Raw genomic sequence first — 23,260 nt, 5'->3', positions numbered from 1 at the left:
GTCTGATCCTATAGCCATCGACTTTATTCCATTCTTACCTTTTTATATCTTTCTGTAAGCTTCTCATATCTCATATCATATCTCGTTATTTCCCCAATCTTCTCTCCCCTATAGATCTGTCCTTATATCTTTTCTTCTCGTGGATGATCACAACGGACCTAACGGTCTCAGAGTGCTGCAGCCACATAAGGGACTGCACATCCCCAAACCTTACCTAATGTATTATTACGTTTACGTTGTAAGTTTCAATTGTCATTGCCTATTTGTCAAATAAAACCACAAAAAGATCTAATGTAAATGTCGTTTAATGATAGTAATGTGAACGTACAATTTAGTTCGAATAACAATATTTTTTGTTTATTTGTCTAAATTTTCAATGAAGATTTCTGCTAACTTTACCGGTTGACCTTTTTAAAGGTACGTTTAGATTTACGGAATCCACTCGATCTCAAATGTTAATTCCTAATATAATCCACAGGACTAACGTGACGTATACGCAATAGAATTGGCATTTGAGATCGAGTCTAAACGTGGCCTAACATTTATTTGTTTAAATTTTTACAGTCAATGAAGACTTTTGCTGGCCTAACCGGTTAACTTTATTAATAAAAGTCGCTTAAAGACCTTCCTATGTAAATACGCCCTAAATGTACATTTTTACACCGAAAATGAATTACGGAAATTCGTTTGACAAAGGAAATGACAACTCAAACGACGTTTATAAGATCAGTTATCACAAAATATATTCGGGGTAAAAGTAGCATAAATAAAAAAGATTTGCTATATATCAAAGGGATTAATATTTAAAAATTTTTCTATTCATAAAATATATATTTTATTCTACAAGTTTTGAACTTTAAATAACCTACACAATAATTTATTTGACCTTAATTCCATTTTAATTGAGATCACAATAATAATTCCCATGCTTCTTCCTTCCTTGTCATTAAGCAATGCTCATTTACCTCTTTTGATTAATCTCATATGTCATGTTAGCTGGCTGACATATTAATTGCATACACAAATAACGGTATTACCTTATTTGCTCTCGTAGTGCTTTTCTCACGTGTGTTGTATGTGCTCTTTTGATAAGAGTAGACAAAAAGAAACATGATTTGAATTAATGCATCATAAGCAATGACAAAAAGAACAACAACAAGCAAATTTGCAAAACTATAACGTATATAAAATAAACAAACAATCAAATAAAACGGCAGTACTACACACCAGCAACAACAACAAATAAACGAAAGTGTTGTTGCTGTCTCAACCAACAAAAAAAAAAAAAATCCCGTAAAAATACTCCAAATGATTTCGCTGCTGCTGCTGTTCTTTTTTTCGTTGCTGTTGTTTTTGTCGCTGTCTTTGTTGTTTTGTTTTTGGAGGCGGCTAACAACAGTGTCTTTCTGTGTTTGCTATAAAGCAAAAGTCGTTATGAGAAAACAATTCATTACTATATCAACTCAGGACTGAATAACAACTCAACGGAACGTTACGGAATAAAAAAAATAAATAAACTAAATACAAACGAGAATGATCGTTAGAGAGATCGTGCAATTTCGGTAATATTAAAGAAAACACAAGAACAACAATACAAAGAGATATAATTGACGGAAAGTGAATCCCCTTTTGAATGAAAAAAACAAGAAGCAATACAAATCATAAATAAACAAAACCAGACCAGTAACTAAATTGTTTAATGGAATGAGAGTGAATGGTCTACCTCTCTCTTTCTCTCTATCTGTGTGTGTGTGAGTGGCTACATGGCCAGCTAATGAAAAACTAAGCAAATAAACAAAAGAAAACGTTACGCATTCATTGAAAAAAGTACAAAAGAACAAGAAGAAGTATTTATTAGAAAAAATAAATGCAATAATAAACAGAATAAAAAAGCTGAAATAAAAAATAACCAAAAATGGGAATACGTGTCTATGACAATAATGACAACATGACTGATTGCAGTGCTGAATCCAGCTGTTGCAGTTGTACCTGCCCTACCTCAAATGAACAAGAACAAACACAACACCACCACAACTGTGATCATGATGCTGCTGCCTACAAAGATATTGTTGGCAATTGCAAGGAAATACATATGGATATAAATTCGTGTAATTTACGCATTGTTGGCAATAATAATCGCATTAAAATATCCCAGAATATGGGTAATTTAATTGTTATTGGCAATAATACCCGCCTGAAAATCCAAACCAATCATGGCCATTTGAAATATACCGGAAATGATGGTCGTATACGGCTGGGTATTGAGTCGTCACAGCAATATGTTAATTACATCGGTTGTAATGGTACCTTGAAAATAGTTAAATCAATGAAATTTGCTAAAAATAAAACAACACTCAACAATTGCTGTGGCAACAGCAACAACAGCGGCAGCAATAGTAGCAGTAATACCAAAAGTCACATCAGCTGTTGTTGTAGCAGCAGTGATGGCGTTAGCAAAAACCATAAAACTGAAAATGATGATGATGACAAACAATATCTTCATAGGAATTTTGAAACGAACAGAAATTCATCAGCCACCCCAGCAACAACAACATCTGCCAAGAAACCCAAAGAAAAATCCCATTCGTATGGTGGTTCCTGTGCCAGCAATCAAGCCTATTGGAATATGTTGAATTCGTTGTACGATGGAAAAAGGAAAAAATCCCTACCAAATCTGGAGAATTTGCAGAATTTTGAAACAACAACAAATGACAAAGTAAATAGCCCCATGTTAAATAAACAAATAATACAAACTATTGGTGATATTGTTATTGCAAATGCCTCAAATATATGTATATCACCTCAGGTTAATAATACTATTACAACAAAAGCTCACTAAGAAATGTCTCAATTTAAACAAAATATATAAAAATATTTGTTTCAGAACCTACAAAAAGTAAAAAATTGACTACAATAAATTTTTTTGATTAAAAAATTTTAAAAATTAGTAGATTCTTGCAGGTTCTGGAACAGACATACAAATTATATAATAACATTTTCGATAAATTTTCGTTATCGAATTAATATTCCACATAAAAAGAAGATGCCAAGAAGTATTTAATATATAGACCTAGGATTTTGCAATTTTTTTAAATTAAAATATTTTTATAAACACGATAAAGGTATATTTTCAATATTAAAAAAAAACTATTGCAATTTGAAATTAAATTGTATTAAAAATGTCATTATTTGACATTGAAAAAAATTTTCCTTTATGATATCGAAAATAATAGTAAAACTAGTAGATTCCAGTAGAACGGGAACAGACCAAAAATTGCATAAAAATTCCAAATTTGCCAAAATCCCGAGGTCTATTAATCTATTATCTAGTCTTTTTTATAATAGAAACCTATTACAAATTTTTTTGAGGCTTGAAACAAATTGCTAAATATATATTATTGCCAAAAGTATTCTCCTATAATTATTCACAATATTTCAACCAGTTAAATGGTTAAACTAGTACAATTTATATACAAAAAAAAATTAAAAATACAGACTTGCCTTTTGTTAACAAAAAAATATTACCATATTTTCCTTGTTAGAAACAACAACAATGTTCCTAATAATTGTTAATATTAACTACATGACAAAAAACAATTTTTTAAATTAATTAATAATAAGCAATAGTATTGTATATTATATAGTATATATATTATAGAACAATTTAGTAATTAATTAGCTAATAAATATAAGTAAAATACCTATATATTTGGACTGATTGTTAAGTAATGAAGAATACACGATTATTAAAAAATCTGATATATATAAAAATAACAAACAATTGTTTTATTTATTTTGGTTATTTTTTTTTTTTTTTTTTTGAACATCAACTTTGTGTTGAAAGATGATATCATTTTTCATATAGAACAACAACAAATTAACATTACGGATGCTATCAACGTTTCGTATAGGAATCCCACAAGCTACACAGTAAGAAATTTTGTGTGTTTACAAGACGATGAGCAAAATAATATCAGAAATATTAATCGTTGTAATGGATGACATTAAAATGTATTAATAAGTACAACCAGCTAGACTTTGTTTACGTTTTTATAATGGAAGTCGATTCCCAACAATGGATTTTGACACCAAACTTGAGAATCAACTGATATCTCTGGATGACACATCCATTAATAGTCACCCAACAAGCAAAAGTCAGCTGTTTTTTTCTCAAGTCTAATGTGAAAAGTGTTGACTATTTTACTTTTTAATGGAGGTGTATTAATAAGATCACCCAGATAGCAATCGAAAAACACCTGTAATAATTTGGAAGAAATCACATCATTCCGTACACTGCCCATTAATCCATATGTGAGACCCTAAAAAATAATCCACGCCTTATGTGAGACCCTAAAAAATAATCCACGCTTTATGTGAGACCCTAAAAAATAATCTACGCCTTATGTGAGACCCTAAAAAATAATCCACGCCTTATGTGAGACCCTAAAAAATAATCCACGGCTTATGTGAGACCCTAAAAAATATTCCACGCCTTATGTGAGACCCTAAAAAATAATCCACGCCTAATGTGAGACCCTAAAAAATAATCCACGCCTTATGTGAGACCCTAAAAAATAATCCACGCCTTATGTGAGACCCTAAAAAATAATCCACGCCTTATGTGAGACCCTAAAAAATAATCCACGCCTTATGTGAGACCCTAAAAAATAATCCACGCCTATATTTTTAAAAAATCCAAGCCTTCTATAAGCCACTGGAAAAATATTAAAAATTGGCCGCCTTCTAGTCCCTTTAAAAATGATTTTATTATTATTTAGATATTGTAGACACAATTCAGTTATGTGAGAACGTAACAAATTATCCAAGCCTTATCTGAGAGACCCAAACAAAATATTTTTAATAATATCCACGCCTTATGTGAGACCCTTAAAAAATGTTTTTACAAAAAACCACGCTCGGATAAATTTCTCCAAAAATGTCTGGTCTTGATGGTCCTTGAAAATAACTTTCACGTGCTGTGTGACTTTATTAATTCATCTAAACTAGCAAGAGAAAGTCAGCTGTCTCAAGTCTAATGTCAACATTTTGGCTTTACGTTTTCATATTGGAAGTCAATTCACAATAATTGATGTTGACAGCAAACTTGACAATCAGCTGATATCCTTCTGGTCTCACTGGATAACCTTATTAATAGGCCTTGGGAAGAATTTGTAAGAAATCAGCTGATTCCGTACAATTTCTAATAAACCGTACAGTCAAAACAATCAAGGCCTATAAATAAGGTCATCCGGGGTCATCTTAACCAAAATTATATTAAAATTTTCTTTTTATACTAGTTCTGTAATATTAAAAAGTAATGATGACATTTCTGCAGAATAGTATTGAACTTTGTTTTTGGAAATAATATATTGAAGAATGATTCATTTCTAACAAAAATGTTTTGGTGTCACTTTTTGTTTATTTCATATTATCAACGTAGGCAGTACCAAGGACCATGCAATACCAAATTAATGTTTCATTTGAAATTATTTTAAAATTATACTCTAAATGCGAAGTTTATTTTGCTTCGCCGCTATGACGTTAACCTTGCCCACTGATCTTATCATAATTTATATACTGTCAAAAAAATATATCAGTGATTTTCTTTTAGTGTATAACAGCAACAACACAACAACTGGCGAAAAAAGTACCAGATATATTAAAAAGACACGTTATTATCACGATATAAATATAAATAAATTCATGTAGTCATTGACCAATAAGGTAAGGTAATTATTTCACTCAATAATAATTTTAAGGCATTTTTTGTTTTGTTTTGTCTTGATATAATTACATTAATTATATTACTAATTGAAAAACAAAAATGTTTAGAACGGGAAAAAATTGTAAATACTAAGTAATATTGAGGGTCAGAATACATATATGAATCATTTAAAATTAGAAATTCTAGTTTAAACTAGTTTAAATTTTGTATTTAAGAAATTCGTAAAAATTAAAATTCACAAAAAAATATATTTTTTTAAAAATCCGCGCCATTATATGAGACCCTAAATCAGAATCCTCTCATCATTTTGAAAATTATACCATTTTAAGGTCAAATTCATTCATCTCCTAGTTTTATTACGTCAATACAGATTGTTCCGGCTGACGTCTAAGGTCATTAAATGTAACACCCATTAAAGGGAATGCTTTTCAGTGAAACTGAAATTAACAAAAACAAAAAACACACACACAAAATTAATATAGCATTGGTCTCTGTTGCTGCTACTGAATTATTATTTTGCTGAATACCAGAAAAACATTATCTAGAATTTTTTATCATATTTTCTATTAATTGTTGTGTTCGTTCGTTTGTTTGTTTGCTTTATTTATGTAATAGCAATTAATATTTTTGAAAGAAAATGTTGGTCACACACAAAAAATGACCGCAATCTGGGCCCTAAGGTGAAGTATAGTAGATTGTAGATAAATAGGGGGATTTTTTGGGTGAAGAAATTTGAAGGTACTTTTTGTGTGTGTGAGAGTGTTGGGAAATTTCATTTCATACTCCAATTGGACTAATCAATAATTTAAAACTGTTTTTAACAGATGTTTAGGCCAGAGAGAGATCTCATTTCTTCATATTCCAATTGGAATAATCAATAATTTAAAACAGTTTTTTAACAGATGTGTTGACCACATTAATAGACCAAATCATAATCATATTGGTTATAAGAGGCAAATAATTCAGGTCGTTATACCTAAATCCAGAGTACAAGTTGGGTATTAAGGGGCGGGTATTCAGACTATAAAATTATTTCATTTTTTTTAAAGAAAATCCATTCACAAGTATTCATTTCATTGTATTTTGTATATATTTATTCGAAATTATAACAATATATATATTCAATTAGTTAACTACATAGTATTATATATATATGTACATATACATTTATATAATTTTTAAAAAAATATATTGCTTAGATCACAATTAATGACATGAGTTTTGATGTAAAACGGCTGACAGAAGATATGATAGGGGATTTTTTTTAGTTTTCATTTCTTTGAGAGATTTTAAATTACATTATTAGATTGAGTGATATATTATTCGATTTAATTTTGAAATTAAAGAAATTAAATTTTTAAGTAAAACATCTTGAAAATATGAAACAATAATCAATAGCACAGCACTTGTGTGTTAGTTATTGAGGTTAGGGACAAGGGAAGCAAACAAAACAAAAATAAAACAAATAAATGAAAGGGTTTTAGATATTAGTAAACAAAAATTAAAATAAAAAGGTTAATGAGTATAGAAAATGTATTAGAATTTTAAATAATTGTATTGAAAATATAATAATAATAATATTAATATTGTTATATATATATGTGGGATATATACTGGGCTTTATTCCTTAAACGGCATGCATAATTTTTGGTGCTGTTGTTTTGCTTTCTTTGCGAGAAGTTTAAGTAGTATTGTGGAAATGTTAAAAAAAGAGTAGGTAGTTAAGGTTTCTGCAGATTCTAAATCCATAAAATCGACATATTTTATTCCAGTTTTATATCTATTCAATCCACTGAAAACAAAAAAGAGGAAGAAAATGGATCATCAAGAGAATGCTAATAATTTTGGTATTGGTTTTTATTTTGAAAAACTGGCTTTTGTTTTGTTGAGAATCATAATTTGTATTTTTTGAAAATATTCGAGATATATTTTTTGAAGAAGATGCTCGTTTAAGGAATAAATTACCTTTTCAATAATAATGAATAGCTGCATGAAAGTAGAAGAAGAATTTATAAAGCATAAGAAATTCTCTATAAATAGAATTTCCCGTTTTATGGAGGGAATATTCTTTCGGTATATAAAGGATCTGATCTGTAGCTAAATGTCCCTCTCTAGTTTGGAGATATTTTCTAATGAAAATATATTTTTAAAAAAATGCACGCCTTATGTAGAGCTTTGAAGAAATGTTTCAAAAAATGTGAGAACCTAACAAATATTTTTAAAAAATCGGACCAACTTTAGGTCTTTGGTGGGCCATTATCCTGAAATCTGGAGAAAACTTCAAATGGGAGCTATATTTAAATCTTAACCGATTAAAAAGAAACTTAACACACTTCATTTTAGTCGCAATACGGTAGTTTGTGCCGAGTTTGGTGAGAATCGGACAAACTTGGGGTCTATGGTGGACCATATACATAAAATCGGCGGGAAATTTTTATGGGAGCTATATATAAATCTGAATCGATTCGAATGAAAATACACACACTTCATTCTAGTAACACGAAGATAGTGTGTGCCGAATGTGGTGCCAATCGGACAAACTTTGAATTTTGGCGGATCATTAACATGAAATCGGCGGGAAATTTATATGGGAGCTATATTTAAATCTTTACCGATTCGAATGAAACTTAACACACTTCATTCTAGTAACATGACGGTAGTATGTGCCGAATTTGGCGACAATCGAACAACTTGGGGTCTTTGGTCGGACCATTAACATGGCATAGGAGGGAAATTTTATATGGGCGCTATATTTCAATTTCAATTTATTTCATAAACCTGAATCGATTCGAATGAAACTTAACACACTTCATTCTAATAACAAGACAATAGTCTGTACCGAATATGGTGACAATCGGACAAACTTGGGGTCTTCGGTGGACCCATCTGAACCGATTCGTATGAAACTTAACAAACTTTATTCTATTAACAAGACGATCGTTTGTGCCGAATTTCGTGACAATCGGACAAACTTTGGGACCTTGGGGGATCGTTAACATGAAATCGGGCGAAAATTTCTATGGGAGCTACATCTACATTTGAATCGATTTAAATCAAACTCGCCACAATTCATACTAGTAATAAGATGATAACCTAAACTGAATTTGGTGATAATCGGACAGACGATAAGTCGTTTGTGCCTCATTTACATGAAATCGGAGGGTAATACATATAGCAGCTATATCTAAATCTGAACATATTTGAATAAAACTCGTCACTCAATTCATTACGCTTTGCAAAATTTCGTGCCAATCAGGCAAACTTGGGGACTTTGGTGCACAAATTTAAAGGATTTAACCGATTTAAAGGAAAATTTGCAAACACAATTCTGGTCTCAATTCTTTACGCTATGCTAAATTTCGTAACGATCGGACAAACGAGCGGGTCTTTGGGGCACCATTTCCCTGAAATCCGACAAAAAATATATGTGGGAGCTATATCTAAATCGGAACCGATTAAAAGGAAATTTGACACATACAATTCTAGACTGAATTTATTACGCTGTGGTGCATTTCGTGTCAATCGGACAAATGTACAGGTCTTTAAGGCATCATTTACCTGAAATCGGACGAAATTTTATAAGGGTGCTATATTTAAATTTGAACCGACTTCAAGCAAATGTGACACACACAATTCTACCCTCAAAATTTGCACCGATTTGGACCATATTCAACACACTTCCTTCTGGTATCAAGAGGTTAGCCTATGCTAAATTTCATGTCTATCGGACAAACGTAGCCTCTTTGGGGCACACTTCACATCAAATCGGACGAAATTATATATGGAAGCTATATCTAAACCTGAACCGATTTCTAGCAAACTTCACACACATGCTTTTAAACTCAATTTGAAGGTGTTATGCAAAATTTCATTCCAGTCGTACAGACGTTCGGGTCTTCAGGACACAATCGGACAAAAAATATGTATGGGAGCTATAGCTAAATCCCTTCTCTGTATAGATGACCTATTCTACACATAGAGAGCTCTTTTATATGTACAATATATCTTTTATAGAGAGAATAATTTTTGTATAGATAGAAAACATCTACAATTTATATAGAAGAGGCCTTCTTTAAATAAAAAATCAATTTAAAAAAAATTATTCTTCATATAGTTGAACATATTGTATCATGAGCTACCTTCTTCATAGTTAAATTTTATATTGTTTATAAAAAAAATAATAGAGAAAAAAAGGTTAGTTTGTGGTAGATCTATTTCAGGTACACTAACACGATAGGGGAGCAAAGGAAAATCAAAATAAATTCGATGGGTCAAATGGATGTCTACTAAACAACCCGGATGTTAGTAAGTCCGGATAAATGATTGTTATACAATTTAGTAACAAAATTATTATATTACGGGGGTAAAATGGGGGAAAAGCAGAAAAAGAACAAGTACGACAACAAAACAAAAGCCACAAACCAAAATGGAAATAAAGAAAAATAAAAAAAGAAAATAAAAATAATAAAGATAACTAAATAGCTACACAGAATTGATTAAAATATCAATACATATAAAGATATGCAAATTATAATTACACTTGATAATGGTGTTTCCGAACTGCCGCCACTACCGCCATGTGTCATTTCATAAATATCCTCGGATGTCTGATGCTCCGCCTTTATCGAAAGCAGAAACTCTGCCGTAACTGGTTTATGATCGGACAGCGTATATTGTGGATGTGATTTATACGACAGCTGTTGTAATTCCAATTTTATATCAGGATATTTATTTTCCTCCACACGATATAGAATACGATCACACCATGCCGGACGACGTTTCAAATCATATTCAGATGTACCTTCGGTGTATTTGAAGGTGGGTCGGAATGTTGGTTTCTGTTCAGTCATTAATGAAAATGCATTACCCGCCTCGCGGACCATTTGCAATTGATCACGGGTAAAGAGATCATCCAGATGGCCCAATTCAATTTCTGCCTTTACCTCTTCGGGTGTATCGTGGCCGTTTAGACGGAAATTCAGGTCACCAAACCAAAAGACAAAATCATGATCAAAGATGGTACGATAGTTACGCACTTTGTAATGGTGATTATCCAAGATTTGATTGTAATCGATGACACGTTCCTTTAGGTGCTCATCGTGGGCCGCCAAATGGGCCACCACAAAGGTGACACCACTACCATAAAGGCTCATGCGTACACTGGCAGCACCTTTATTACCCCAGAGGCCACCCAGACCCACCTTGGTGGTTTCCGTTTCAATGTTGTTGATATTGCTTATGTGTTTTCCCAATGACCACACATTTATCAATATACCCTGCAGCTGGGCCGTTTCAATTTTGACATAATCCTGATCGGAGAGAAATTCTCGTACCTTCAGAGTCCATTGATTATCTTGGAATATATTCAGAAATTGATTTTTAGGCTTAACATTGACCTCCTGGAAGCCCAACACATAGAGATCGGGACGTTTATTTTCCCCTGGGCACATAGAGGTGCCGTTCAGGGCAAGCATCTCCGTTAAATTGACATCTTCGGGATAATTGGTACCCACATTCCAGGTTAAAATATAAATGCACAATTCTGCAATAATTGATGTGGCCACCATGATGGTTAGCCAACAATTTGACACTTATTTGTTGCGGGTAAATTACTCAGTTCTTGGAAAACACTGCTCTCTATGTGTGTCACACTCTACAAAATAGATATGTCGTTATTATTGAAACCTGTTTTTGGTAAATATTTTGGTGTTGTTGTTGTTGCTATTTTTGCTTACCTCTAAAGCTATTTAAGGCCAAAAAACTATTTGTGAAGGTTACAGGTACAAGTAATTTTGGAATTTATTTAAAAATATTAAATAATTTTGGTTTCTTTCCCTATTTACACATTTGGAATTTCCTGAGATTCGATGATTTCGATGACTGATATGAAAAGAAAACGTTCCTCTCGTTTTCTTATTCTAATTGGATTTATTTCTGTCCATTGTTATTATTTTTGTTTGATAGATGATTAATTATGGTTATTGTGGCGATTAGTTGGGCGACGTAACGTAGACGTATGGTACACGGTGATGTCATTTGTGAAACGTAACGCACATACAAACAGCTTTGTGATGTCAATTTGGCGTTTTTTATAGCCTACATTACATTTTGTTATTAACACGGTCTTTGGGACATGTAGAAGGGATCAAAATATAATATATGTTTACTTTTGAGGATATACATAATGATTTCTTATGTATTTAATAAGTAATGTCAGTAATGTCAAACTGAAGTAGAGTAATTCCTATACGATACGACTTCTACTAATCGTACGCAAATACAATCCGTAAAGCAATCAGCTGTTCGCTTTTATTTATTTTGATTGACATTTCCATGGAATTTGTTGCTTATTTTCATTAAATGTTATAATAAATGCACAATATTACAATAATTTAAGTTTTATTCGAAATTTCTATATCAATTCCAAGAAGACATGTCACAGGATCCAGTGCCCGAAGATGTCCAGGCAACAATACAACAAGAGTACAAAATCTTAGCAGAATAGTAAGTAAAAACTTTACCACAAATATTCTTTGGCTTTAATTAATTTTTTTACAGTAAAATGGTGGCATCGGAAAAAGTGGGCGGCATCTATGTCATACCTTCATTTGCCAATTCTTTGTGTAAGTTTTGGATTTCATGTTAATTTTTGGGGGTAAAAAAAGTTCTTATAAGATTTTCCTTTCTTTGTTGGCAGTGTGGTATGGTGTAATATTTGTTAGACAAGGCATGTATGAGGAGGGTATATTTCGTTTTAACATATCACTTCCCGATAAGTTTCCCGAAGATAAGACAGTACCGGTAGGTATCATCCATAGTTATTGGAGATATTCTCTCTAATTTTGATGTCTCTAATTTTAGACAGTTATATTCCAAAATGAAATGTACCACCCGCTGATATGCCCTTTTACCGGTACTCTGGATCTATCCCATGCCTTCCCTACATGGCGCTGTGGCGAAGATCACATTTGGCAGCTTTTAAAATACGTACAAGCAATTTTCATTGATCCCCTTGAGTGTTTGCGAACGCCAACAACAACAACTACCCCTAATAATAAATGGCCAAATACCGAAGCTGCAGAATTATTACTGCAAAATCGTGCAGGATTTATAGCCAAAGTAAAAGAGTGCATTGACAACAATAAGCAACATCTTTATGATGAACCACCCACAGATGATCCACATTATATAGCATTTGAACAATTCAGCGATGATATACATGGACCCATTCGGCAGCGTATACGTGAGGGCAAGGAACCCATATTGACAAATACCACTGCAAGTGCGGCATCATCAAGTGCAAAAGGACTGTCATGGGTGAAGGAGGGGGAATATGTTCCCCTAAGCATGGACTAGTATAAAAAAATATATTTCACTGACTACAACATAATTTCATTAAGAGAATATTACCTATACATATATACAAAATTTCTTTTATTTACAAATTTATACAAAAAAAATGTATTAAAAAAAACAAAAACAAATAATGTATCTGACTTATATAAACTGACGTTATAAATGTCAAAATTAGGCTATTATAATTATTATTGTATTTCCCTGTTAGAGTTTACACCATAACGCTGTGTATTAGAAAACCAATTATTTTGTAATAAAAGTTTTTTATCCTTCCACCAAATGTGTGTTGGCCCATGCTGTTCGCCCTTCTCGAATTCAAAAAATCGACTTAATTCAATGGATAGTTTTGAGCGTATTAAACCAATAGATCCCACCTTGGCCAAGGGATATGGATGATATACCCTACCCGTATCGGGATTCATATAGATTTTCTCCGGTTCAAAATCAATTTTTAAAACATCTCCAGCATGATTATACAACAATTTATCTTGACCCTGCTGCTCATTATCTTCCATAACATGAGTAAAAACAATGGGAGTATCATCACATCTGATGAAATTTCGTTCCCTGCCACAGGGTGAGAGATAGGGAAACTCATCACGATAACGTTTGGTATCGTTAAATTTAACACGATCGAAAAAGAATTTCAGAAATTTTTTCTCCTTGAAACAGGATGTGAAATTTTTCATTTTGGCATCGTCTAAAAAGAGCTGGGGAAAACGAAGTTATTTAATGCGTATCTCAAAATTTGTTTAATGTTTAATTAATTAACTTACCATTCCCTCATGATCTATGTAATAGAAATATTCACGTATTTTGGGTTCCGGTTCCTGTCCCTGGATATATTCCACCGTACTTTGATAACGCTTTGTTGGTATTAGTGTATTCCTGAGAAGGAAATAAAGAGGATATTTTAGCCTTTTCAGTATCATTGTGTTGAGGTTCTCCGGATTCGACTGATAACAGATGGGGGAATTTGTTATTGTTTAGTTTGTCATTGGCAAAAATCAGCTGTTGCAAACCTTGGAGGATACCCTACAGTATTTCTTGTAGGCATTATGAATGCAACATATGACTTGTTACCACATTCAACAAGTGGAAAAAATTTCTAAAAGGGAAAATCGAAAAAAAATTCAATTAATCGAATATTATTTCAGACTCAGGGCAAGGCCAAATTCTAAAAGGGAAAATGGAAAAAAAAAATCAATTAATCGAATATTATTTCAGGTTCAGGGCAAGGCCAAATTATGGTCCAATAATAAGGTCGTCTGATAAGGACAGATAATTTCATTCGAGCTGTCAAAATGCTTTCAATTTTGACTTAATGAAAAAAATAAATTGTCCGTCAGGGAGATTTTCAACTTAATTGCTGATAATGACATGTTTAATGGACCTTGGTCCCAATCAGATCCAATAATAAGGTCGTCTGATAAGGCCAGATAATTTCACCCGAATTTTCAAAATGCTTTCAATTTTGACTTAATGTAAAAAAAATTGTCCGTCTGGGAGATTTTCAACCAAAATTGCCGTTATCGATTGGTCTCAATCATGGTCCAATAATAAAACAGGTCGTCCGAAAGACCAGATGATTTCACCCGTGGTGACAAATTGCTTTAAAATTTTACTTACTCGTGTGAAAAGGTAAACAAAATATTTGGCTACTTGGGGTATTTTAATCCAAAACAACTTTTTAATCGGAAAACTGTTAATTCTGTTAAAGCTGTTATTTCTCAATATATCTAATATTTAAATATGTCCATCCCTTTCATTGTCCAATGCAGTGGTTCCTTGATTAAAATGAACTAGTTGGAAATAGTCCCTATAGATCATTTCACAGAATCGTTGATTTGAACTACTTTGGCATATCAAGAATTTGTTCAACGCAGTGAATCATTCACCAAAAATGAACTAGTTGGAAATAGTTGTTATAGTTCATTTCAAAGAATCATCAAATTGAATTGATTTGTCCCAGAACAACAAACCCTAGAAAGGCTCAATTTGGAAATGTCTGGTAAATTTTGCTAAATTTAAATAAACAAAAATATAAAATAATGTCTGTTTGCTTTTTCTTAAGAAAATAAACCCAAATCCGAAGATGTACAACAACAAAGCGAAACAACTGCCACCAATTCATTGCAATCCCCCACAGAGCCACCATTATTTCCACCCGCAAAACCTGGCAAAAAACCCGATTATGGTACCAATAACACCTTGGAGCTGTTAGAAAAAATACCCAGTAAAGTTGTAGAGATGAAATTAGATGATGTCCTTACCGCTGTCAAGGATGTCGACAATTTATGTGATTATGCCCGCTGCAAGGCGAAAACAAGTCTAATGGGTCAGAATTGTGATCATTGCCAGAAAAGATATTGTTTTAAACATGGCCTACCCGAGGTGCATGGTTGCGGTGAGGCTGCCAAAAAGACGGAACGTAAACAATTTCTACACCCGAAGCCGGTGAAAACGGTCCGCCAGGAAGAAGAATTGGAAAAGGCGAAAAAGAAATTGCATTCCAAGCTAAAGGATATGCAAGTGGGAAGGATGCAGAAAACGGGTGATTTGCCACAAAGTAGTCGTGGTGGAGGTGGCGGGGCAAGAAAAAAGAAAGCGAAGTGAATATTTAGAAAAAAAGGTACGACGTTCAATATTTTTAATTTTTAGCGAATAATAAATTCTGTGTAATTTAATTAGAAATTTGAAAAAAATAGAAATTTTGAACTTGTTGTTAATTGAGAATATGGACTTTTGAAGAATTTAACGGTAATAAAAAAAAACGATAACAAAATCGAGTGGATGGAGTCGATGGTATAAATGCAGAAATTTGTATAATACGGGGGCATGTTTTGGATTATTATAAATTATATTTCAAACTAAAATACACAAAACCCAAATAAATATAATTCAAAAATCCGGTAAGTACCTTTTTTGTAACCTTTATACCAAAAATGCAATTAAAACTCCACTGTAGCCTTCTTAGATCTTTTGTTTTTTATTATTAAATTATTTTCCTCTTTTCTTTTAATACAAACATGAAACTTTTCAAGCTTTTAGATATACAAATGGAAAAATAAACACATCTAATTTATAATAAATATATATATTTTCTACAAAGATTTTTTTGCAATTAACTTACATAGATGTCACGATGTGTAACTTTTTTTTAAATGTAAGCTAATTTAAATTTTAGAATAATTTTTGAAATTTTTTTGAAAACTAGCAAAAAACAATCCAATTTAAATAACTGTTCCACAGTTTTTTATTTCTCGGAGCACAAATCAAGAGTTATGGATACAATCGGTGACGAACCTCAAAAAGCTTACAGCCATTATGGTAGATAAGTAATGCTAGGTAGGTAGGTTTGTTACATAAATATGTAAGCATAGACCGCGTAATATAATTACAAAATAAATAAATAGCTTAAAGTATTTCCAAATCACAGTGACGGATTTCGGGGAATTTTTTCTGTAAAAGAAAAAAAAAAACAAATTAATTTTTTAAATAATAATGGGAGTAATTTTGATCATACCCTTAGCTTCATTTCAATGCGATCGATTTCACCGCCCATTAAATCGACAATATTTTCGCCATGATTTAATAAGAATTGTTCCAATTCTTCCGTTGATTGGAATGATTTTACAACCTGCAATATATTTTCATATGATCAAATACTTCATTAAATAAAATAAAATTTTATTTTCTTAATACCTTAAGCAATTCATTGAGATCTTGTTTATCCAAATATGACCGTGTCAATTCCCGACCATCAAAATCCATTTCAGCCTTATACCTTACCAATGAATTACCCATATCAATACCCTTGACATCATGGATGGCTCTAATCATCACATCGCTTTCCAATTCACTGTTAATGCGTTCCAAATGTTCATGGGGTATGGATCTAAAAGGGAATTTATTATAATAATGTTTATTAAATTTAATTAAAAAAATAATTATTAAAGACATTTTTTTTGTCCTTGGAAAAATGCAGACCTGTAACTTGTACTTAAAAAATATTTTGTAAAAAAATCTAGGCCTTTAAAAATATCTTTAAAAAATCACGTCTTGAAAAAATATTCTATTAAAAAAATATTCTAAAAAAAAATCCAGGTCTTTAAAAAATTCAATAAAAAATACAGGACTTTGAAAAAAATTCTATAAAAAATACAGGACTTTGAAAAATATTCTTAAAAAAATACACGAATTGACCAGACCTTGAAAACAATGACTAGTCCTTGAAAAATATTCCTTTAAAAAATACAGGCCTTGTGACTATATTATTTAAAATAATTCAGATCTTGAAAAATATTTTTTTAAATTCAGACCTTGAAAAAATATTCTTTAAAAATCTATGCCTTGACTGACCCTTGAAAAATATTCAATAAAAAGTTCTAGGCCTTGAAAAAAATTGTTTATAAAGTCCGGGCTTTGACTAGTCCTGGAAAAATTTCATTTAAAAAAATTAGGCCTTGCAAAAAATATTCTTTAAAAATTCCACGCCTTAACTGGTCCTTAAAAAAAATTAAAAAATTCAGGGCTTGAAAATTTTAGTTACTTACTTGCCCACCAAGGCGGCCACATTGGTGTAGATAATAAATGAGGCCACTGCCCCCAAAATACTGCCCACCAAAAGCGAACCCACAGCATCATAAATGGGTGAGCCCGTTATGGTGGACAGGCCCATGCAACCAGCTGCCACAGCCACACTGGCCACGGCAGCAGCATCTTCGGTTAATACCACATTTACACAGGGGTCCTTGCCGGTCAGAACTGTAATTATTTTTGTCATTAAATCAAACAATTTTGAAATACATTTTTTTCTCACCATATTCCTTGAAAGATATCCCCTTTAGTTTAGCCGAACGTCGCACCTCATTCATGGCCACCAAAAGGGTGGCACCCTCTGACACCAACGAACCACCCAATATGAAAAATGCCCAAAAGAAATCTTCCATTGGTTCAGGGTTCATTAAACCCGTTATACCATGATAGAATGATAGCCCAGTGCCAACACAAAATATTCCCACTCCAGATATTAGCGATGAAACATATTTCATATTGGCATAACCATATGGATGATCGGAATCGGCCATTTGTGTTGACTTGTGTATGCCATAGGCCAAAATCAATTGATTAATGGTATCGGCCAAAGAGTGTATGGCTTCGGCGAACATACTATGCGAACCGGAATAAAGCCAGCCACCCACTTTGAAAAGGAAATTTAAACCATTGCTGGAAGAGGGAAAAAATAATTAAAAAATTGGAAAGCAAATCCCATTTCAACCTACATGCCAATGGCAATTAACACAACTTTTCCCGATTTGCCCTTCAAACCGGGTTCATCATCATACACAGCCGTTCGGGAACCAATTTCCCGTCTATAGTCACGCAGCCTTCTTTTCACCGTAAAAATATCTGCATGAAGGGGAATAATTTTTTATTAGGAAAATTAATTTCATTATGGAATATTTTTGGAGCCTTACTTTGTTGATGTTTTTTACGTTCCACTTCCCGCTTTAGGCACTCCTTGATGAGATTCTCCTTGGTACCCCAAATATTAATGGCCTTGGCCTCAACATCTTTGCGCCAAAATACCGTTATTGGTGGTTCTTGTTCATAGGGTGAACGTCGTTTGATTTTCGGCAATGTCTCCAAATCGGAGGCCTTTAGCAAAAAATCACTCATGGCCCGAGCCGGGGTAATGAAATTACGTTCCAAGGAGGAACGATTGTAATCCATTTTAGCTCGTTTCTATAAATCAAAAAATTCCGGGAAATTAGAAATTAAAAAAAAAAAATTGGGAATGCAATGAACTCTCAGAGAGGCGAAGAGACTGCAACTCTCTGATTTATAAACTATAGAGTTGTGAAAGGAAAACTTACCGGTTTAGGTTTGATTTCAGGTAATGGAGTAGTAGGAGTAGTCGCCGCAGTCACAGATGCCGCCGCTGCTGCTGTACTTGTCGCTGATGCTGCTGCTGTTGTTGCCGCATTTGTCATATCAATGCTTAATACTTTACCACCAGTGGTGGCGGCCTCCGTTGCCAATTTTTTCTTCGAGGCAGCATCCAATATAGCCGCATCTATTTTAGCCTCTGTCACATTGGCCGCTCCCTTGGCGGCCTTATTCATAATATCATCAGCCGTAGGTGGTGCTGATGATTTTACAGTCTCTTTGGTGGTGGTCGTGTCACTACTTGCCACTTTTGATTTTTCAAATACAATATCATTTATTTTGGAATCTTCTATGGTTGTTGTAATGGACAATATCCCTTTGGATGTTTCGATTTCATATTTTTTGGTTTGTGGTGGTGTCGATGTTTTGCCATTCTTTTTAGTTGTTTCCGCTGAGGTGCTGGATTTTTCTTTTGCCGTTTTGGGTTCTGTGGCTGTTTTTGTGGTGGTTTTGGTTTTTGTCGTTTGTGGTGCTGCGGCGGCCGCTGCAGATGTTGTTTGTGTGGTAGATGGGGGAGATGCAATAACCTGAGGAAAGAAAAAAAATAGGGATTTGAGTTTAAAAAAAAAATTAAAGAAAAAAAAAAAATAAAATAAAACATTTTGGTAAAATATTCTTTAAAAATCCAGGCCTCGACTTTTTAAAGCAAAATCCATGACTAAAAATGTCCTAAAATATACTTTAAATAATTGCAGGTCTTATCTGGTCCTTAAAATATCTTTTAAAAAATATTCTTCATAAAAATTCATGGCTTGAAAAATATTGACTCGACCTTGAAAAACATTTTTTTTTAAATCCGGTCCTAGACTAGTCCTTGAAAAAATATTCTTCTAAAAAATCCTGTCCTTGACTAGCCTAGAAAAAATGCTTTACAAATTTTTAGGCTTTGAAAAAAAAATGTTTTAAAATAATCGAGGATTGACTAGACCTTGCAAAAAAAAAAAATTAATATTCTTTTAAAAAATTCAGGCCTTGATAAAATATTCTTCAAAAAAACACGCCTCGACTGACACATAAAAATTTGTCAATAAAAAGTTCTAGGCCTTGAAAAATATTCTTTAAAAATTTACGAATTTACTGCCCAAGGAAAAATATTCTTCAAAAAAGTTCAACCCTTGACTGGCCCTTTATAAATCGTCTTAAAAAATATATGCCTTTCCTTGTAAAAAATCCACGCCTTAATTGGTGGTTAAAAATCCGGGTCTTAAAAAATATTCTTTAAAAAATCTGGGCCTTAAAAAATGTTCCTGAAAAAAAGGGTCTAAAAAAAATATTCTTTAAAAATCGAGCCTGTATTGGTCCTTAAAAATGTGGGTATCCAAAAATTTTTCTTTAAAAAATCCCCGCCTTGCTTGATCCTTAAAAATCCTAGTCTTAAAAAATATTCTTTAAAAAATCCGGGCTTTGAAAAATGTTCCTGAAAAAAGGGGTCTTAAAAAATATTCAGTTAAAAAAACACGCCTTGATTGCTACTTAAAAAATCCGTGTCTTAAAAAAATATTCTGTAAAAAATCCACGCCTTGATTGGTCCTTAAAAAATCCTTAAAAAAATGTCCTTAATAATCCGGGTATTAAAAAACTATTCTTTAAAAAATACACGCCTTGATTGGACCTTAAAAAATCCGAGCCTTGAAAAATGTTCTTTATAAACTGATCCTTGAAAAAATATATTTTTAAACAATCAGAAAAGTATTCTTTAAAAAATCGAGGCATTTGGCAGGTCCTTTAAAAAAATTCTTAAAAAAAAATTCAGGCCTTAACTGGTCCAACCAAGAATAATACTGGTCCATCCTTAGGTACAGTCTCAATATAACTCACACTTCCGATTTTCGGTATTTAGAGGTTTTTAGACATGTTTTCTAACCGGATTGCATGAATTTGGATGTTTTAGGTTCAAATTGTCTACAAAATCGCCCTACAAACATTAATAGTGGTCCATATTTCCGTATAGGCTCACATGTGACGGTGCCGCCCTAGTTTCGTTATTTTAAGGACTTCATTATTTTATTTTTCAATAGAAGTCTCTGATATTTGATTCTAATTCTTGGCAAATCTTCCACCATAGAAGGATACCGATCAATTTTCGTTATTTTAAGGTTTATAAATAGATTTCCCATCGATTTCGCTGTATTTAGATATTTTTGATTCGAATTGGTAAATCTTCCTGGCAAAAATGAACAATTTCGGCCCATCTTTCCGCCATATAACGATACCGCTCAAGTTTCGTTTGTTTCAGGTTATGTAAGGAATTTTCGAAATTAATTTTGCTATAATTTTATATCTGTGATTCTAATTGGCTAGCAAATCTCCCTGGCAAAAATTAGCAATATCGGTCTCACTTTCCTTATATGGTGGCTATATGATGATTCCGATGATTGTCGTTATTTTAAGGTTTAGAAAGATTTCTCCAATCGATTTCGCTGTAATTTTATATTTTCGATTCTGATTGGTTAGCAAATTTCATATGGCAACAATTAGCAATATCGGACCAACTTTCCGAATCCTTCCATATAATGGTACTGTCCGATTTTCGTAATTTTATGGTTTCTTAATGAATTTTCTAATTGAATTCGCTGTAATTTGATATTTTGTTTAATTCTGATTGGGTAGCAAATCCCCCTGGCAAAAATTATCACTATCGGCGCACTTTTCCGGTCCCCTATACGCAGGAAGTTGTTCAAAGTCACACTTAACAGTTGCTATCACGAAACACTAATCCTCAATTACTCTGCCTGTTCCATGTTCAATGATATGTTACAGGAAACAAGTTTAATTAACTAATTTTCTTCCGGACCAATTATTAAAACCTTCAATATAATTACTACTGAAAAAACAAACATATTAGTATTGTCTAATACCTTATTATTATCGATCTTTGATCATAATTATACATACCTTATCTTTTGACGTGTACAGTCTTTGTGCGAAATATACGTTTTTGTTGGCGGCTTTCAGGTCAATATTCTCCCGGTAACCCGGCCATAGCTGTTTGCGAAAATGGCATACCGTTCGTAGATTCAATATATTTTGTTTGGTATGTAAGATTTTTACCAATTCAATGCCTCTGGGTAGCATTTTGGACCAACTACACTATATACACAAAATTCTCAAGAACCAAATGAAAAAAAATAAACTATAAAAATAGAAGCAACAAGTTATACAAGTTATACACTTTGTAATAGTCATAAATAATCGAAATAAGTTTTAGAAAAAACAAAACAAAAACAAACAAATGTATTATCGGACAAACAAAAAAATGACACATAACAAACATAAGAGAAACCAACCCGAAATTTCTTCTTAGCATAGCTACCTTTTTGTTGCTGTTGTTTATCTCCTAACCTGGCCGACAGTCAGCCAGTCGGTTGGTCGGTCGTTCAGCGGGATGTATGTTTGTTGTGATTACGGGTCTGTGCTAAAAATAATTTCTTTTTTGCACGTCTGAGTCGGAGTGCAAAAGTTCAACTGAAATTTATTCCTTCGAAATGAATGACAACAAAAGCGGTCTCACAAGATATTCCTTAGATTTATGGCTGAAAATCTATTCCCAGTTATCATATATATCTTGTATAAATTTTGTTTTCTTCTTCTATTTTGTTGAACAATTATGGAAAATTTTGATCTCGTCTCTTCTCTGAACCATTTAGCCAAGCAGCAACTGACGGCGACTACGTCATAATTCGTTGATTTTGTTTTGAATAAATCTCTGGATGTTTCATTTGCTCTGTGGCCAAAAATTAATTTTTTATATATTGTTAATTAAAAAGTTGATTATTAGAATTTGAACTAAAATAAATTACGAAATTATTTTTGCAAATTGTTTTTGTTGTTACAAGCAGAATACCACACAAACTTTTGAATGTTTTAACTAGAGTTGGGTAGTTCATTGGAACTATTCCGAGAAAGGAACGAACGGAACTAGTTCCAGTTCTTTAATTAATATAATTCCTTTCTCTGATCCAGTTCCTTTTTTGAACTATTTGAAGCAAAGGAACTGTATGGAGCAAAGGAACTATATATGGAAAAACAAAAAAAAAAAAAAATAAATAAAAGAGAGAGAGAGATTCAAAAGAACAAGACTCCAGCCTTCATAAAATTCGCTTGTTAATCGTCGTTCTGCCAAGACTCAAGCGACGTCGTACGCAAACCTTCGCCAACAAATGGTCTGTTCCAGTACTTTTTATACCCTCCACCATAGTATGGAGGGTATATTAATTTTGTCATTCC

At 32.6% G+C, this 23,260-nt stretch overlaps 6 protein-coding genes across 6 annotated transcripts in view; 3 read left to right on the top strand and 3 right to left on the bottom strand.

The window, feature by feature from the left end:
• Nucleotides 1-22,108, bottom strand: part of LOC133333667 (proton-coupled zinc antiporter SLC30A9, mitochondrial) — a 116,260-nt gene extending 94,152 nt beyond the window's left edge. The window contains exons 1-9 of the mRNA XM_061541957.1: nucleotides 21,929-22,108; nucleotides 18,961-19,560; nucleotides 18,562-18,829; nucleotides 18,367-18,493; nucleotides 17,904-18,310; nucleotides 17,638-17,848; nucleotides 16,787-16,979; nucleotides 16,608-16,721; nucleotides 16,491-16,543 (exon numbers count right to left, since the gene is read on the bottom strand). Of these exons, the coding sequence (XP_061397941.1) occupies nucleotides 16,499-16,543; nucleotides 16,608-16,721; nucleotides 16,787-16,979; nucleotides 17,638-17,848; nucleotides 17,904-18,310; nucleotides 18,367-18,493; nucleotides 18,562-18,829; nucleotides 18,961-19,560; nucleotides 21,929-22,108 (2,145 nt within the window). The 3' untranslated portion in view covers nucleotides 16,491-16,498. The remainder of the gene's footprint in view (nucleotides 1-16,490; nucleotides 16,544-16,607; nucleotides 16,722-16,786; nucleotides 16,980-17,637; nucleotides 17,849-17,903; nucleotides 18,311-18,366; nucleotides 18,494-18,561; nucleotides 18,830-18,960; nucleotides 19,561-21,928) is intronic.
• On the top strand, nucleotides 1,916-2,839 carry LOC133333670 (putative uncharacterized protein DDB_G0286901). The gene has a single exon (XM_061541960.1). It carries the CDS (start codon nucleotides 1,916-1,918, stop codon nucleotides 2,837-2,839), a length of 924 nt encoding a protein of 307 aa, XP_061397944.1.
• Nucleotides 10,222-11,292, bottom strand: LOC133333686 (phosphatidylinositol 4,5-bisphosphate 5-phosphatase A). Its single transcript, XM_061541974.1, has one exon. The coding sequence runs from the start codon at nucleotides 11,290-11,292 to the stop codon at nucleotides 10,222-10,224; it is 1,071 nt and encodes a 356-aa protein (XP_061397958.1).
• LOC133333694 (protein crossbronx) lies at nucleotides 12,147-13,090 on the top strand. Its single transcript, XM_061541981.1, has 4 exons — nucleotides 12,147-12,229; nucleotides 12,284-12,348; nucleotides 12,423-12,526; nucleotides 12,587-13,090. The coding sequence occupies exons 1-4, from the start codon at nucleotides 12,159-12,161 to the stop codon at nucleotides 13,079-13,081; spliced, it is 735 nt and encodes a 244-aa protein (XP_061397965.1). The 5' UTR covers nucleotides 12,147-12,158; the 3' UTR covers nucleotides 13,082-13,090.
• LOC133333669 (UPF0598 protein CG30010) lies at nucleotides 13,270-14,013 on the bottom strand. Its single transcript, XM_061541959.1, has 2 exons — nucleotides 13,858-14,013; nucleotides 13,270-13,791 (listed from the first exon to the last, which is right to left on the bottom strand). The coding sequence occupies exons 1-2, from the start codon at nucleotides 14,011-14,013 to the stop codon at nucleotides 13,270-13,272; spliced, it is 678 nt and encodes a 225-aa protein (XP_061397943.1).
• LOC133333668 (DNA-binding protein SMUBP-2) lies at nucleotides 15,086-15,697 on the top strand. Its single transcript, XM_061541958.1, has 2 exons — nucleotides 15,086-15,092; nucleotides 15,156-15,697. Exons 1-2 carry the CDS (start codon nucleotides 15,086-15,088, stop codon nucleotides 15,695-15,697), a joined length of 549 nt encoding a protein of 182 aa, XP_061397942.1.
• Nucleotides 22,109-23,260: the final 1,152 nt, after the last annotated feature.

Source organism: Musca vetustissima, unplaced genomic scaffold, assembly GCF_032173495.1.
Source record: "Musca vetustissima isolate MV318-11 ecotype Yass unplaced genomic scaffold, APGP_CSIRO_Mvet_v1 utg8392, whole genome shotgun sequence".
NCBI lineage: Eukaryota > Metazoa > Arthropoda > Insecta > Diptera > Muscidae > Musca > Musca vetustissima.
The sequence above is the reverse complement of the archived record's forward strand: the minus strand, read 5'-3'. Positions and strand labels throughout refer to the sequence as shown.